Source organism: Berghia stephanieae, chromosome 2 (genome assembly GCF_034508935.2).
Source record: "Berghia stephanieae isolate SIO BIC M18660-M18661 chromosome 2, UCSD_Bste_1.3, whole genome shotgun sequence".
Classification (NCBI taxonomy): domain Eukaryota; kingdom Metazoa; phylum Mollusca; class Gastropoda; order Nudibranchia; family Aeolidiidae; genus Berghia; species Berghia stephanieae.
This window is the reverse complement of record NC_088361.1, coordinates 41,670,931-41,689,427: the sequence shown is the minus strand read 5'-3', so window position 1 is coordinate 41,689,427 and position 18,497 is coordinate 41,670,931. Positions and strand designations below refer to the sequence as shown.

General features: G+C 33.1%; 1 protein-coding gene across 1 annotated transcript in view; it reads right to left on the bottom strand.

The window, feature by feature from the left end:
* LOC144964896 (DNA-directed RNA polymerase III subunit RPC3-like) overlaps positions 1–18,497 on the bottom strand; it is a 31,564-nt gene continuing 13,067 nt past the window's right edge. The window contains exons 5-15 of the mRNA XM_078899629.1: positions 16,611–16,745; positions 15,447–15,539; positions 14,250–14,330; positions 13,749–13,800; positions 12,982–13,042; positions 11,360–11,426; positions 10,210–10,293; positions 9,353–9,454; positions 7,084–7,133; positions 495–641; positions 1–179 (exon numbers count right to left, since the gene is read on the bottom strand). Coding sequence (XP_078755755.1) covers positions 86–179; positions 495–641; positions 7,084–7,133; positions 9,353–9,454; positions 10,210–10,293; positions 11,360–11,426; positions 12,982–13,042; positions 13,749–13,800; positions 14,250–14,330; positions 15,447–15,539; positions 16,611–16,745 — 966 coding nt within the window. The 3' untranslated portion in view covers positions 1–85. The remainder of the gene's footprint in view (positions 180–494; positions 642–7,083; positions 7,134–9,352; positions 9,455–10,209; positions 10,294–11,359; positions 11,427–12,981; positions 13,043–13,748; positions 13,801–14,249; positions 14,331–15,446; positions 15,540–16,610; positions 16,746–18,497) is intronic.

Sequence of the window (18,497 nt, the reverse complement as noted above, 5' to 3'; positions counted from 1 at the left end):
TAATTTTCAATTATCTGTATTGAGTAAATTTTAAAAAGTTAAGGCAACATGATTAAAAAAACTTTCTGGAATTCCATTATCATCATCATCTTTTGGGTGGGGGTGGTTTTAGTGTATAGGCCAGGAAAGTCTCCATTATAAAGATGGTGTCATTGAGCTGAACTTCTGACATCTCTAGTCTGTTTTGAAAACAAAGAGAACAAAATATATTATTGGAGAAATTTACCTTTACTAATTATTTAAGCTTAAATTCAGTGGAAGAGGACAGATTTGGAAAAAGTTCATCGAACTAAAAATGGTAAATCGTTTCTTAATCACATCTGTAATTGGGGGAGGAGGGGGGGGGGGGGGGGAGATCGAAATGGATTAATCTATTCCAAGTAATAATAAAAGAAAGAATTAAAAACATCAAGAATAAATACACATATTTCGTGAGAGATATGAATATTTAAATAACCTTATCTTGAGAAAAGTATTGTGTTGAATTAACTTACTGCTTTGTAGCATGGCTAACTTTATTTAGTTGGCTTTTTTCAGCTGGGGTCACCATTTGCTCTACTTCCTCTTTCTGTTCAATTGCACCTGCTGCATCCAAAGATGCAATAATGGTCTCCACTCTTTCTTGCTTGTCCAACAATCGTCTAAAATTTAAAAAGAAAAAGATCAAATGAAAAGCAGTGTATAACAGAATCAGTGCACTAAATCATAATCATTATCAAATTCTATGTCCATCTCACACATTTTTAATATGTCTTTTTCATGCTCTTCCATCCCTAGTATTTGGAAAACTTCAGAAATAGTTCCTGTCCCCAAAAAAGACAAAGTAAAATCAATGAATGATCTGGGACCTGTCACTCTCACATCAATTGTCATGAAATGTTTTGAAAAACTTATTTTGTTACGAATTAATAACCATGTTAGACCTCTTTTGGACCCTTATCAATTTGCCTACCAAAGTAAACGCAGTGTAGAAGATGCCATCCTAGTTTTTTACAAATAATATCTACAAACATTTAGACAGGCCTAAAAGCTACTGCAGAATTCTTTTTGTTGATTTTTCATCCGCATTTAACACAATTCAGCCCCACCTGCTCATAAACTTTCTACTTTTAAAATTAATCCTTATATCATCTCCTGGGTGCTAGACTTCCTTACAAATAGAACACAATATATACAAGTAAAAGGAAATGTCTCCTATAACATTACTATAAATACTGGTGCTCCGCAGGGCTGTGTAATCTCTCCCATGCTCTTTATACTTTATACAAACGACTGTAAAAGCGCAGATTTAAACATACCCCTTTTAAAATTTGCTGACGATACAACTCTACAAGGACTAATTACTAATAATAATGAAATAAATTATAATAAATAAATAAATAAATTTGTTTCCTGGTGCGACAATAACCACCTTGAATTGAATGTTAGTAAGACCAAAGAATTAATTATAGACTTTAGAAAAGATAAGAATACAAAAGACCATAGTACTATTACAAATGAAAAAGTAGAGCAGGTAGTAGAATACAAATATCTAGGAGTCACCATGGACAACAAACTACGGTGGGACGTACATTCCAGTTATATCAATAGTAAAATTAATAAAAGAATGTACTTTGTACGGAAATTGTCCCAACTTAACATTGAGAAAACACGTTGTACGCTATTTCATAGATCTGTATTAGAAAGTGTTTTGGTTTTTTTGTATTACTGCCTGGGGGGGAAATTGTCTTAGCTCAGCAAAAGCTAACTTTGACAGGATTATTAAAAGAGCTAATAAATTTACTACAGGATCCATGTCTTTTAATGATTTATATTCAGAATACTGCTTAAGGAAAATTAGTAATATTTTAGATAATCCAACTCACCCTTTAAATCTTCAGATCACTAAGTCGAATAGAAGTGACCGATTGTTGTCTATACGAACAAAAAGTGAAAGACACCTCCGATCCTTTTTACCTTACAGTTGCAGAATTTTTAATAAGTTAAATAATTTATAAATTTTGGTCTACGTCTGTTTTAACTTTGAAACCTTTTCTTTAAAATTACTCCATACCCACAATTTTTAAACATCAATTTATAAAATCGCTTACTACAACTTTTCTATTGACCTTTTTATTCTACATTACGTGCCATGTAATTTATACTATGTAATTTTTTTCAGTCAATTTACAATAGTATTATACTGTAACTAATTCTTAGCTTTTTACTGATCTTTTTTTCTTATATGTTGACATCAATATACCTTTTCTAGATATTTATATCTTTACACTTTTATAATCTGTATGTCCCTTAATTTACACGATGTAATTATTCTTACAGCCTACAATATTATTACACTATATCTGCCCTAACCAACAAAAGGACAGTATCTCTCAAAAAATCATAAAATCACTTTTTTTACTAAATCGAATCTCTGGGACATAGGAAAGCTTACAAAGTTGTCAGAATGATCATAACTCAAATATTTTTTAAATTAGAGGCAATTAAAAATTTGCTTGAAACAGTATCCTATTTCAACCCCATCGTTAACCAACAAAAGGACAGTATCTCCGACGGCCGTAGTCCGCCCAGTAAATATTGACGGTGTCCGTGAGCATGCGGTGGCGTCAACGAGTGGCGTGACGAAGATGCCGCCGTATGGCGAGCAATACCATGCGAAACTGTTGGTGACGATTTGATTGGTTGACGCATAAGTCGCCAACGCCAATGACGTCATCCGTAACATGACATCATAGAGGAACACTGTAACTTTCTATCGCGTTGTTGTTTACATGAGAGAGAGAGAGAAGAGAGAGAGAGAGAGACTGGCATACAGAGAGAGAAACACACAGAGAGAGAGAAACACACACAGAGAGAGAGATAGAGATAGAGAGAGAGAGAGAGAGAGAGAGAGAGAGAGAAAGTCAGTAACAAACAGAGAGAAATGGATGCAGAGAGATATATTTTTAAAAATAAATAAATAAATAAGAGAGAGAGAAGAGAGAGAGAGAGAGAGAGAGAGAGAGAGAGAGAGAGAGAGAGAGAGAGAGAGAGCGTTTTAACGTGTATTCATTGGGAATGGGAGGGAGGGTGGGGTCTTTTGAGACAATAAACAATGTGAGTGAACCATTGTCTACTATATAAGAAGTCACTGGAGTGAACCCAAAGAAAAAGGGGAGGAGAGTTTAATAGCTGACAATTGACCACAAGGGGTTGTGATAACGAGTGGCAGGTCCGAAATAACTCGACGTTGCAACTCAAACAAGAAGATTCAATTATATGATTTCTTGTAAGTCATTACAAATTAAGCCCAACCCGCTCCTCTTCAAGCTGTCATCTGACTCAAAATGGAAACAATGCAACAAATGATTTGACCAGTCCCATTTTTTAAATTGCAATCTCATTGGTCAATATGTTTCAGATTGATTGACTTTGACTTCTTTTGAAACGAAGGGCTTTCTTATACTATCCCTACCTATTCTTTGCTCCACCCCCTCTCTTCTTTTCCCCGTTTGTTTATCTACCAATCTCGCTCACTCTCTTTGTCTCCCTCGTGTTTCTTTCACACATACAAACACACACACAAACACACACACACACACACACACACACACACACACATATATATATATTTATATCTTTATTCTATTAAGCTCTCGCCCTCTACAATGCACAAGCACTCACTCTCTCTCTCTCTCTCTCTCTCTCTCTCTCTCTCTCTCTCTCTCTCTCTCTCTCTCTCTCTCTCTCTCTCTCTCTTTCTTTCTTCCCCCCTCCCCAATAATAATAATAATAATAATAATAATAATAATAATAATAATAATAATAATAATAATAATAATAATAATAATTAATAAATAAATAAATAAATTACCGTGTAAAATGTCAAAAATTAACTCCCTTAGTCTAACCGCATACTCTATATAGAATCGAACTAATGACCTTCACATCCGACAGCAGTAGTGACATACCACAACGCGTGTGTTTGACCCAGCGACATCTAAGTTTGACCTCGTCCGTTGGATGTTAAAAGTGGAAATACCTGCTTTTAACAACTGTTTGGATTGCAGTTCTTATATCTTTGACAAAATTATGCGCCCGTGATTTGCAGACACTGAGTTCAAAATCCATCTAATCTATGACATAAGTTGAAATATTCACGTATTACTTTCCACCAGATCAACATATCAAGCTAGCTATTTAGTGGCTGATTGGTGGGCAGAGGGGCGTTATAAACAAGTAATAAAAATGAAAAAAAAAAAGAAAGCAAAACCATTACAAAACTTTATACAGCTGGCAATAAAAAACTGATCCCCTTACTTGTTGGTCGGATGCTCAACCAAACATTTAACTTAAGTATACTTATTTTTCATTCATTTCAACTAATTAGTGTGTGTGTGTGTGTGTGTGTGTGTGTGTGTGTGCGTTTGTGTGTGTATGGGTGTCGGTGTGACTGTCTGTCCAGGCGTTTTTTGTTTAGTTGTTTTTTTTTGTTTTTTTTTGTGTGTTTTTCTTTTAATCGTCTTCATATCTCTCACTTTCCACACATCCTTCAATTTTTTGTCCAAACTTTTGGAGAAGGTAGTACTGACACAATTATTATCTCATCTTAAGAACAACAGTTCAGTCAGCCTACAAACAGCAACACAGAACTGAAACGGCGCTTCTTAAAATCTTTTGTTATATAATGCGGACGCTAACAATATCAATTTATTATGCCTTTAAGATCTTTCAGCTGCCTTTGACACCATTGACCATTACATTTAGTTAAGAAGACTAGAAAATACCAGGGCGTAAAAGGAATTGCCCTTAAAACGGTTTACATCATACAAAAATGTATTTAACAGGATCGATGGCAGACTGTCGTGGTGAATGGTATTCAGTCAGAACAAGTTTTACTAAACTTTGGAGTGCGGTCTTGGCCCTCTCCTTTTTTCTGTATATAAGCACCCCCTTTCTAGTGTGATATCCAGATTAAATCTGAGTTATCATTTTAATGCTGGTGATACGCAAATTTATGATTCAGTACTCCTAAGTAATTTACAATTCTTAATACAACGAATTTCGAGCTGTTTTAATGAGATTAAATCTTGAATGTACCATAAGTTAAAATTAAATTATAGTAAATGATAGTAAAACTGAGATTTTAAAGTGTGGAAGGCAAATAATTCACCTATTTCTCTCGGAAATAGCACAAAAGAATTTTCAAATAAAGCAAAAAACCTTAGCGTCATCATTGATAAACATCTTTCCATAACATGCTGCTACGTGAATAACACCATAAATCTATGTACATAGAAATGAATAAAATAAGCAAAATTCGTAATTTAATATAGCAAAACTTTTAATTAATTCCCTTGTTTTATCTAAATTGTACTATTGTAACTCCCTGTGGGCGAAATTAGCTAAAGACAAAATAATTTTTCTGTTCATCTTATTAGCTCATAATTTAGGCACCTTTTAAATTTAGTAAGAATGGTGTCGCCTATTTCATTCAGTATAAATGTACCAACAGATTTCGTTTCATTTCATGCTTTTCATTTCCTATGACAATGAAGATATTGATTATAAAACAAAAAGGGATGTGTGTGTGGGGGAACATACCCTATTTTCCAGCTATTCTTAGGTTTAATTCACTATCACTCACTCACCCCATATCGTTGTACAATGACAAAACCCTGATACACAATTAAAGTCTAATTTGCAAGATAGCCAAAATCATCAATACGCGTAAATTAAAGCTATGATGCTTAATAAAAATAGACTCATCTTGAAAAAGGAGTCAGGGTCTAAAAGATTGAGGAATAGTCTAATGTAGTAATATTATATCAGAGTTACGCCTACAAACTTGACTTGTTTGATCTCGGCAAGCGAGCGCCACAGCCGATAGATCCCCTCACGCCAGGTCAAACACACTTAGCCTTGCCTCTCACTCGTCCGTGATGGCGAGTGCTCGCCCTCGCTGACGTGAAACGTTTGTCGATCGAGTTATTCGTATTTTGCTATATTCTTAACCGAGATACTGTTCTTTTGGTGAATACGGACGAGGCATTTTGTGTTGCGGTTAACCAGGGTGAACAGTATGTGAGACGGTCGTATAATATACTGTCCTTTTGTTGGTTACAGGTAGAGTTATTTGCTTGGCTTTAACCAAGAAAGAACAGTATCTCAAAATATTACGTCAATGAAATCGCCGACTAACAGAAAAACGCAATTTATCATCAGCTATTATTTAATGTTAGAAGACTTCCACTATGTAATAGAATTAAAGAGTTATGAATGAAAAAACTAAATGTGTCGATTGCGGCAAAACTGGCTGGATCTGGGTCAGCCCAGATACTGTCCTTTTGTTGGTTAGGGCAGATATATACCTATTACCAAATTTTACTTTACCACATTATATTTACGTATATTATGTTTATGTATGCATCATTGTCGGCATTTTATACGTCTGTACAAAAATTTCCTTTTGGATGAATAAAGTCCATTATCATTATTATTACATCCATGGCCTTACTAATGTAATTTCTCTCAACATCTCTGAGTCTCTTCCGTTTCAAACAGTTGCCAAGATGTCATGTCAATACTTTTTGTTTAAAAATAAATTGTTTTTGTTTGCCCCATGCTCTCTTTCCATCACTGTTTCCGCAATATGAGAGGAATTCGTTTTTGTTGTTTGATGATATATCCAAAAAGCTTAGCTGTGAGTCTATAATCAATTTGAAAATTTTGATATCTTGTAAGATTCAAAATGTCTTTATTTGTCTTGTTCTGTATAGTGCACATTCCATTCTTCATAGGAACATTTCAAAAGCGTCTTCCTTTTAACTGAATTTCCAGTTTTTATGCCCATAAATGGGCGGGGTTAAACAATCGAGGTATTTTTCACACACACACACGCACACACACACATTCTTGGTGGCTCTTAAGTATAAATTTATAAGCACTTGGTTAAGGGAAGAATAACAAGAGAGTAAGTCTCGACAGCTAACAGATGACTTGCATGAAATATAAAATGACTTGTTAAATTTTTGACAGAACTCAGTAATTTGTATTTCCAGACAAGGAAAAATAAAATGCAATCAGAAAAGTCAAAAGACTCACCTGTTTTCAGAGATGAATTTGTCACGTTTTATCTTTATGTTCAGCATTGACTGATGGAAAATGAACAAATAAAATAATTTTATATTATTTCTGAATTTTGCTAATTCAATGATAAAAGACTATATGAAATCTGTTGTCCTGACAGAAATTTGCCATCGATACCAGCAATTCACTTGCTTACAAATAGAAGAGAGGAGGGAGACATGGGTCAATAATCCTCTTCTAAATTTGAAATTTCCCAAAACTTAATTTAAAAATCAAACATTTCCATTCTTACACATCATCTTGGATCATGAACTCTCAAGATCTAAATTTGTTACACTAATAATTTGATAGTTTGATCAATTTAATTGATTTTGAATCAGAGCTCTAATGGCTGACTTGGGACACAAACCACATACAGTTTTGGGAGACATTGACAGTCATTTTAAAATATAACAAGTTTTCATTTCAAGTAATGAGGTGAATGAAGAGAATATGCAAAGCTCATTTTTCTTTTTTAATTTTAAATAAAAGAAAAATAAAAATTATTTGGTCTGTTAAATATGAATTGCAAGTGATTTGGGAATCCTCTTTATTTTGATTTCAGTTCCAGCTTTCTGGAATTAAAAAAAAAAAAAATCACAATATGCACTACGTGAAAAAAGGGCGGGCATAAGAAACATCTGCAAACTTCAAAATATGCTTCTAATATTCTTGAGGCATACTGGATGCATAACAGAGGACACAATTATGAGGAAATAATTATAATTTCTTAAAGCTATTAGGTTTTTGCCTGAAAATGAGGCTTAAAGAAGAGAGAGTAGCAACCTTCAAGGTCATAAATAATTTCCACAAAATCTAATAGACCTAGCTACTAAATCACTGCTAGACAGAGGGGTTAGATAAAATGTTGATAGCAACTGCGGTTTTCCAATACTAGTTCCTTTTACCATTGAAATCCCCTCCTTTATCAGTGTCACAAATAAAACATTTATCTTCTTGGGGTACAGTCAGAGTAATGACAAATCAATCACATCTTTTCTTATTTACTTATTTACTTTAGTAGAATGAAGCCAATCTAAATGCCTATTTGAAAACTAAATCTGGCTGCAATACAAAAAAATGTTTCAGGAATAGACCCTTTATCCAAACATGTCTGCCTTTCTCCTATTCTTTACTCGTTATTTCTCTATGCCATAAGAAGGACACACATACTTGCAATCACAATCTCTGCTATACAGTGCAACCCCTGGATAACGACATCGCCTGGGACCAGAAAGTGATGTTGTGAATGTGTATTTCTCCTGTTTACAAAGGGTATACCAATTACGCTTTCACTCTCCAATGTGTACTGTCATTGTTTTGATCGTAAACAGTGTTCAAATGCTATTTAACAAAACTAAGAATAAATCAAGAAAACCAAATGCCAATATGATAATACATACCGGACAAGAACACAGATGCACATATTTAGTTTTGATTTTAATTAAAATCCATGCAATACTGCTGATGAGTTTTGAATACCAAAATTTTTATTTATGTGCACCAAAATTTACAAGCCCTTAAAATTAGGAGATCCACATCTTGCGAAAACAAAAACAAAAAAACCTGAAAAAAAAAACCCAAAACAACTGGTAAAAACCACAATAATATCAAATCTGGACTGATGTCTAGATAAACAACTGATTTTTCAAATGAAAATAATAAAGTGAAAGAGGCTGTTATTGTTTTCCCTGCTATTCCAACATATTATAAGACCATAAATATCCATAACTGCCCAAAAAGACATGGCATTGCCTGATATCAGTCAACCTGACCTCGGATAGGTAGCTATCAGGGAATGTTAATGGACCCTTGAGAGTTCCATCCACTGATACATTTCTTTTGCTGTGGTTCCATATGAACTATTGCTGATTCCATGCAGTGCAGTAAACATGAGTTCTGATTGGTCATTAAAAAGGCAATCTCATTGGGAGAGGGAAAAGAATTTTTTGTTGGTTAAGAGTAGGAGATGACGATGGTCAGATATCAAGAATCGGTATTAACGGCCAATTATTGTTATAATAATGTCGCTAAACAGAGGTTTCACTAAAATGTATGTCACTATTTTGGGTTTTTTATTATGTATAACATAAAGCAAAAAAATCGGGACCAGAGGTCACTGTCGCTATCCAGAGATTGCACTATTTTACTAGTATGCTGAGAAAGTTTCTTTGCGCAAATTTTTTTGTCAGGTACTTTTTTTTAAAGAGATTCATTTCTTTCATCTTTTTGCTAAGATACTTACCTGGTAGCATTTCTCCAGAAGCATTCTTGCAAGTTGGATGATATTCACATGAAACAGATAAAATGTTCTTGCAGGTGCATGGTCTGGGGTTTTCGATAGTTCCTGAAACAGTTTTGAATTGGCCATTACTAATCAATGACATGTAATCAACTAGTCTACATTCATCTTGTTTCCATTTTTTTTAAAATGTTGTTCCTGCAAAAAGCTGTTATTTTACAAACCTATATGGAATGTTTTTAATAAATTTATCAGGGTTAGTAATTAATTAATGATAATTGGATTGCATTAGGCTACCCAAAGCAAGACACATGTTCGAAAAAAAAAAAAAACAGAGTATAAAGCTGTTCTCTAATCATTTCATTTGGTCATTATGATAATATAAAGTTACCATGAAGTAGGAGACTAATACTTTCTAAATCTTTTTTATAAAATGGAGAGGTTTCAAAATACATAGAAAAGATAAAATGTCACAAAACATTATCAACATCTGTCTTATGATAAAAATATGTTCTCCTGTGTTTTCACAATCGACTTGGCCAATTTTCCTTCCAATCTTTTCGGAAGGGGGGGAAGGGGAGGGGGGGTTAGAATTATTAGGGCTAATAGAGCCTTAGTTACCCAGTTTTTATATCATCAAATGGGCACTATCATTTTGTTTTAAACGTTTCTAAAAGTCAGAATGTAATCACTGTTGGATAGTCAGCAGGGTCGGAAAAAAACTCAAATGATCCTGAGACCAATATCAGTCACTTTCTACAAACCTAAGCATTTGAGACGTACACAATAAGAACAGTACACATGAAATTCTCTTGGTCTTCAAAACAAGAAAAAGGCGACTATAAGTCTTCTATACTCACTGTTATTGAAACGAAATTTTCAGCAAACATTGCATATAGTAACTCTTTGGCTTCCTTTGGAGACAACATTGCTTGTTCTTCAACCTAAGATTGTACATTAACAAGAATAGTTTCACAAGACATTTTCATCTGTAAAAAATTGAAAGTTCCAATATTTAAAAAAAATTGACATAAATATTACAAAAGAATTGGCATGGTGCACACGTTATACATCATTTTTCACCATTCACTGAAATTCTAGGTCCCAACCCAGAAGCAATTCGGGTGTTTGTTTAAAATACATTTTTTTCTTCCCATGGGAAAGAAAATAACAAAAATTGTGACACAATAACCACATTCCATTTCATTGTTCAAGATGCCAATGAAAAGCATATCCAAACCCAAATGCATAAATAAAATAAATTAATGATGAACATATAATTTGGATTTCCATGGATTTAATAAACTCAATGCCTTTAACATTGCTTCATTTATTCCACCAGCAGGACTTGTTAGAAATTGTTGTAAAGGTCTAATTCTATTTTTGCCTTCAAGCTTCAAACAAATCATATTACCACCAAAACACGTTTCAACACGTCTCTTTCAATCTACAAAAACTTCAATTAGATACAATTTAGAGGACTTATAATAAACAGTAATAAATCGCAATCCTCCTCCTCCCACTGCTACAACCACTGCTACAACTACTACTACTACTACAACAAAAATAAAAACAGTGAAACTCATTTTAATAGCACGTCTCACATCTGGATCCCTACAGTAAATTGACAAACAAATTACTTTTAGAAAAATATCACGACAAAAATGGGGGGAATGGTAGAGGATGATAGGACAATTTCAAATTGATCGGGTACTTTAAATTGGAGTTCTACCTTCATACTTAAAAAGAATAAGCTGAATTGATAAACAGTTCTTCCATTGATTTTTAAATGGGAATATAAGTAAAGGATAAGCAATACTACTAAATCTAAAACTGACGCCAAAAAGACATGAAAATAGTTTATTTCAAGGATTATTGCCTGATTCTGTATTCTGTGATTCTGTAATAACAATAATGATCATAATAATAATAATAATAATAATAATAATAATAATAATAATAATAATAATAATAATAATAATAATAATAATAATGTTTCATATTTCTAACCTGTTTCTGTTCCACATTTTTTTTCACCATTAAAACATGAAATATCCTCAGTGCTTTTGACCCAAACCTTAGAAAATATAATAATGGAAATCATCGTGTTAATCATCATTTAAATATAGATATTTTTTTTTTTAACTTTAGAAACAGCCAAACCTTAAACAAAACAAAAATTTATCTCTAACCCTAATTAGCAAAATAACTGTAATGGTATGCATTCTTTTCTTCTTTATTTTTGTAAATGGAAAGAGAAAGAAAAAAAATTACAGTTCATTATGGCATTTCATTTCTATTTTTTTCCATTTCAGTTAATCATACTTCATTAATAATAATTTGTAAAGGTTTAGACAATAAGAAAATCGTGAGTAGTTAAACACCTTTCATTAAAAAAAAACAATTTAAAAAGTCTTGGATTCCGAGGTTGTTATGACAAAAATTGCCTGCTGCCATTTAAATAGGATGTAGGTCTTACAGATTCAGCTACTCAATAGCTTGGGTGACAGGGAGATCGAAAAACCTTAAATGTATCTGAAACTGATACTAGTCCCTTTCCTTGTGAGGGAACGCTCAACCAATTTAGATATACCGACCACTTATTTATCAAAGGTCATCAAAACCCTTAACAATAACAGACACATACTTGGGTTTTTTTTCGTTTATTATTTTTTTAAAGGGTTTTACAGCGCTTGCAACATGTCACATCAGCGCCAGTAAAAAGGAAGAAAATGGGATAGTAAGAAGTTCTGGAATTACAATTAAAGCACCCAAGGAAAGGTAAGACAAAGAGGAATTGGTTCAAATAGGAAACAGATGAAGAATCCAAGAGTACACTATCAAAGTACTTAGTTTGAGATCACCTAAAGGTCTCATCCAGACACAAGCACACAGTCCCCACTAAGAGGAATAAACTCAAATGTTTACAAATCATATCTCGATGGCCCGTTAATCTAACCTCTGAAGTAGCCATTTGCAAAGACATAACTTCAGATGTTTTTTTGTTTGTTTGTTGCTTTAGGTCTCTACCAACACAATTGAGGTTATATGAGAGACCGCTGAGACAAAAAAAACAAGCAATCTAACAAAAATAGTACAAATGTAAATCAAAATCATAACCTAAAGATATCATAAGCTAAATTATAAATAACCAAGAACAAACAGGCAGAAGATTTACAGAAAAAAAAAATATCCCCTGTCAAAAATACAATCACAAACCAAAGAAGCAGGATAGGCTAGTAAAGAGAAGAAGAAACGACATCACTATCGGATCGTACTGAAGTTAGATCAATGGGCAATCGATATAATATGTAAACAAAACAATACAGTGCATAACAGAGAGATGATTTACAAGACAAAATAATATAATCTCCCAAAACTCTAACTATACATTTGACTATTCCTCTCTCAGCTTGGGTATCTGGTCAGGGCCAGGACAAAACCAAGTAATCTCATCCCAAGACAAAGATAGAAAGCACGTTGGAAAACATATATAGAGGGATAGAAGACAGTAGGTGCCTTCCTGTCCACTATTGGAGGTCAGGAACCCCATCTAGAAGCATAATTTATGTATAGATAGTTTATCATATTCTTTTTTTTTTAAAGTTTTAAATACAAGAGGACACACATACCTTTCCAACACAACTGTTTCTATTTGTGAAATACAGATGGCTTTGACTGCCTTGTAAAAATCTTTACAGAAGATAAGGAATTGTAAATTGATGCTTCTGAAGCCATTCTCCTTATCTTACTTTAGTTGATATAGGGAAGATTAGTTTCCGAATGTTCCTTTGTATTGCTCTCATTATAACTAATTTCAGATAAGAATAACTGGAAGATAACTTTAATAAATATATTGTAACAAAAATAATAAATGGCATTTCTAAATCTCATCCAATATAGAGGTCATTGCTTGTTTTTATAGTTATTTTTGAGCAAAATAGTTACGTGATGAGAGGTTCCAAAATGAAAACAGAAAAATAATAATTGCAGTATGGGAAATGAATCACTTTTTTTTTGGCATTTCTCTAGAGCCTTTATCTCTTATAAATATTGTGTGCCGCCCATCAAAAATATCTGCATTTATATTCAACAAATAAACCGTTTGTCTTTTTTTTTTTTACAGCAGATCGACATATAATATCAGGAATAGGACTGGGGGAAAAAAAACAACAAAAAAGCCTTAGGGTCAGAACCGCATTTTTATCATCGAATCATAGATGGCGACTCCAAAAAAATGAGATCAAGTCATACCAACTATAAAACAAAGGGAAATGTATTTATGTTGAGGAAATTTATTGTAACCTGAGGCCAGAGTTATTTAAGGTAAAAAAAAAAGAGATAAAAATCATATAAGTTATTTCTGATTTAAACAACATTATCAACGAGAAAAAGATACTGATTCTAAACATGCCACCACCACTCTCCCCAACTCTTGTGACAAAGTCATGCTGTTGAAAAAAAAAAGTAATATTTTGATTATACATATAGTAATAATATTCTAGAGAATATCTTTTTTTTTAAAATCACCCAACCAATGTCAAACCATCAAATTGATAATCAAAATTGAACAAACCCATAAATCTATTGTATATTCCCAATGCTCTAATTCAAGCTGTATGGATAAGCCAAATTAGTTCAATTATAATTAATCTGTCAATTACATAAATACATACTTATAAAAAGAGTAATAAATCAAATACTTTATATATACACTAAAGTCCGCTTCAGATTAACCAGGTTTGTTAATCAATTTTAAAATTCATGGCAAGCAATCACATAATCATTCCTTAGGCTGTGAAAGTAATGCTAGGTTCAGCGTTTATCTTAACTAAAAGTTAATCATAACAGAGATTATCTTAAATGGGCTATAGTGTATATAACAAGAGCTAAAACTTACACAATTCTCAGACAAACACTTCAGATATTGATCCACAGTCTCCCGAGACATCATCTTGTCTTTAGGGATGGCACTGAAGATCTTAAATTATTGAGACAATAAGCCTGAATGTTATTCAATAAATCACTATTGCATGAGAACATGATCTCATTTCATTTGTTGTATTTCTTAATAAGAAAAAACAGAACAGATATTTATCAGAATTATGAAACCATATGTGACATATTACAAGTCTTCAGTTAATGTACACACCTGTTAAAAAATGGTAATTGCAGAAGAAATGTTACAAAGCTCTTTCAATATTTTAAGAAAATAGGTTCTCTGGTAATACTAATATTAGAAAAATATTACACCACTCAATTCATTTATAAAAAAGTAGTCCTTCAAAAACATAATCCCCATAGAGCTAATGTTTATCCTAATTTCTGTAGCATTAAATGGACAACAGCAATTGGCTTCAACAGTCATGACGTCACTTCCCTCGTAATGACGCATAGTAACTTAGTAACTGGCTCTAAACTATCGGAACAATGGCGGATGCCCTAATGAAATATTTCTCAGACGAGCACAAAAGTGTATCCAGAGAAGTAAAATATTATAAACATGATCATGTTTTGACTTTAATACATTCTGATCACATGACATATGAAAAGTTCTAGCCAGCATGAAGAATAAAAAGTACCAATTTTCTTTGTTTAAAACCACGCTGCTCACTGTTGCTTGGCGACGTGACATCAGACTATTGAATCCAATTACTTGCTCCTCTTTGGATAGAATGTTAGTCTATCGCAAAGTACTTTTCCCAATAACTAATTGATCCGGCTATCCTATCACTGCTGGTTGGAGGACAGGGGATTTTGACTGCACCTGGAGTCAATTTCAGTCCCTTTGCTTTTAAGGCGATTGCTATACCATCTGATCTATCAGGGCCTACACTCAATATACTATGCATGCAAAAGTATTATTCCAACCTTGGCGACATATTTTTTATCAATCTATAACACTCCTGTGAGGAAAAATGATCATACTTTAACAAACATGAAAGCATGACCACAAATGTTATATTTCAGGATATTTACGGATGAAATAAATTGTGCTTTTGACTCTTTTAAAAATCTTTATCTTAGTCTGTATGTAGTTTCTACTGTATAATAAGCGATAAGAAAATGAAATAAAGATAAATAAAAACAGGCATACCTCTGTAAATGATAATTCTAGACTCTCTTCATCAGTGGGAACTGATTTTGTCTCACTTAGTCTCAACATAGTTCTCATAACTTCCGACGCTTTCTGTAAAATTCAAGACAATAATATTCTCTAAGTTTCATGATTAGCTTGAAACAAAATGCTTGAAAATAAAGATGCGCTACATGCACTTGTGCAAGAATAAAATCTGAAAAAGAAATCTATAATCATCATAACCATTCTTATTCCCAAGAGCCAGATATGTCACAGATCTCTGCAACCATGACTATCCAATCCTGCTTGTCTTCAGTTATGCAGTAGATGCATACAATTCTTTCTTTAGGCATCTCTTCATTCAACACAACCTCAATATTTTAATTGCTGCTATCTGATTGCTTAAATGAGTGTTTTTATCACAATTCTTTGACTAAAGACCTATGTTGGGGATTTTATCCTTCCACTGTAAGTTCACAATGTCTCTAGAACAGCTCAGCTCAGCGTTCCAAACGTTAGAGGATGTTTGATAAAATAGACCATGTTATTATCATGCAGATCTACGTCATAATCTCCAAATTCCTTTTGTATGGGTTAGGTTTTAACTTGTAGTAGCTGTCTAACTAAACAATTTACTTATAAATGTCAATACTTATTAATGGATCAAGTTAGCAGAAAGCAGGAGGACATAAATGTCATTTTACAGCTGAAGACCTGCGCTGATATTAAAAATACTGCATTCTTCAACCTTGGAATGAGTCCAAAAAAAAAAAAACCCAACAAAACAACAAGGGAACTAAAGAATTCCAATAGCTGTTGTCAAATTTTTCTAAATGATGTTGTTGGGTTGTTTTTTTTTTTTTGTCATCTTTTTTTCTGACTTTTCTCATAGTTGCCTTTTGTTTTGGACAAATTTGCTTACCAAAGTATGTAATTCTATGCTCATAAGAAAGTCTGTTGTAAAATGAAAAATAAAAAATATATTCAATCAAAAAAAGATAAACACCTCTTTCACAACAAATTATGCCATATAGGAAGTGGGTCAATATATTTTAATTTTATTCTATTTATGAACGATCTTGAAAAATATAACAAAAAAACTTCTCTTTTCTCATTAATTAAGTAATAATTTAATCATTCCCATGATTGAACTGTGTTGATTTGCTACAGAATCAAGTTTACCTGATCAATTGTTCTTGCCACAGCACTGACGATGGCCTGGTCTTTGAAGTGATGGTGAAACTGGTAAACATTAACACGCCAAAGATTGGAATATTCTTCTGAACTTGAGTGCTCACCTGGTTCCACTTTTACACACTGAAGGGAGGCGAAATTTACAGCCATTGACATATTAGACAGAAAACTATTTCATAAAATCTGTACAAATTGGGGGATTTTTAAAACTATCGTTTCCGTTTTAAAAAAAAGAAAAAAAAAGAAAGATAGAAAAATAATCTACCGACAAAATCAGTTAAAGCAGAAATTCAAGGGACTCAGTTACCTAATTTGGTTTTTATATATTTAGCTTGAACCATTGTGATTAAGAATTAAGAATCAAGAGATCATCTTGGCAGGTGCAAATCCATGAGTGCTACAATTGTTTATAATCAATGAAATTACAGTACTACATCCTATTTACTGCTTATCACAGTTCAGTTTGATTTGAGTATATGATGTTGGAAACCACTTTATTTTTTTTAAAGTTTTGGCCATAAAAACATCAAACTGGGTGTAGAATTGTGATTATAGATCATCGAGAATTTGTTAACTACAGTAAAATTACTTTAAACCGAAAGAAGCTAAACCGAAAAATACCTTAAACCGCACAGAATTTAATAAATTGTACTAGTTTCTTCATTATCTTTGTACTATTCTTACGATGAACCGAAATACTTCTAAGCAGGACTTTCTTTAAACCGAAACAACTTGAGAGCACCTTCCTTTTTTCTCTATCTATTTTTCTTCAAAAAGTCGGGAAGGTGGCCACACGTAATAATGCCCGGCGATATTAAACAAAGAGCGTAAGTTTAAGATGAGGGTGATGGGTGGGGTGGGGGGTGGGGGGTAGGTAAACACTTCAATCACTGCACTTGGACTTGGTCAACACCACAATCGCACAGACTGGAAAAGGAAGACAGCGGGTGACTGGCAGGCGAAAAATGAGGAAAGAGGGGGAGTTGGGGTGTAGAATCACGAAAGCAAGATGTTCTCGCTTGTGTGTTGATGCTTTGGAACTTTTCAACACGACAATGAGGAGGGGGGTGGTAGACAACTTACCATTGACATGCCATTTCATTTCCACTTTGTTTAAATGTGTGTGTGTGAGGGGGGGGGGGAGGCTCTATGTAATTAGGCCTTTGAACCCAATGGCAATTCAACAAAAGAGAGATGTGTAGTAGACAGCTTAGCATTGACATGCCTTTTCATTTCCATTTCACTTCACCTCTGAGTAGCTGCGCACCATTCATTATCAATTATCGCACAAGAACTTTCGATCTTATTTTAGCTTTGCATTTTACTAAAAGATGTCTAAAAGAAAGCACTGTGCTTATACTTATATGTTTCAGTTTAAAATCAAAATACTATGTAAGTCGATGAAAAAAAAGTTGATCAAGACGGAGATATGTAGAATACACGGCATCCCAAACTCAACTCTTTCAACAGTTTTGAATTGAAAACGAAAACCACCAAAAATATTTTTAAAACACAAAAAAAAAAATAAAAAAATGAATGGTAACGAAGACTGCATTTATTCAACAAATCCATTTAACGGGAAACCCATGATACTATTAAATGAGCAAATTCCTTAAATAGTTACTACCCTTGAAAAACATTGCAAAACGGGAACTTGCTTTAAACCAAAATGTCTTTAAACCAAAATGGTTTAGAAGGTCCCCAAAATTTCGGTTTAAAGTAATTCTACTGTATATCAAAAGAAAAATAAAAGTTATTAATTTGAATTATTTGTGGTTTATCAATCTTTTTAGTTTAACTGTTTCTGTTTTAATTATGTGAGTTGAAATATTAATCATAGGCAATTTAAAATATTGACAAAAATATTGATATGGT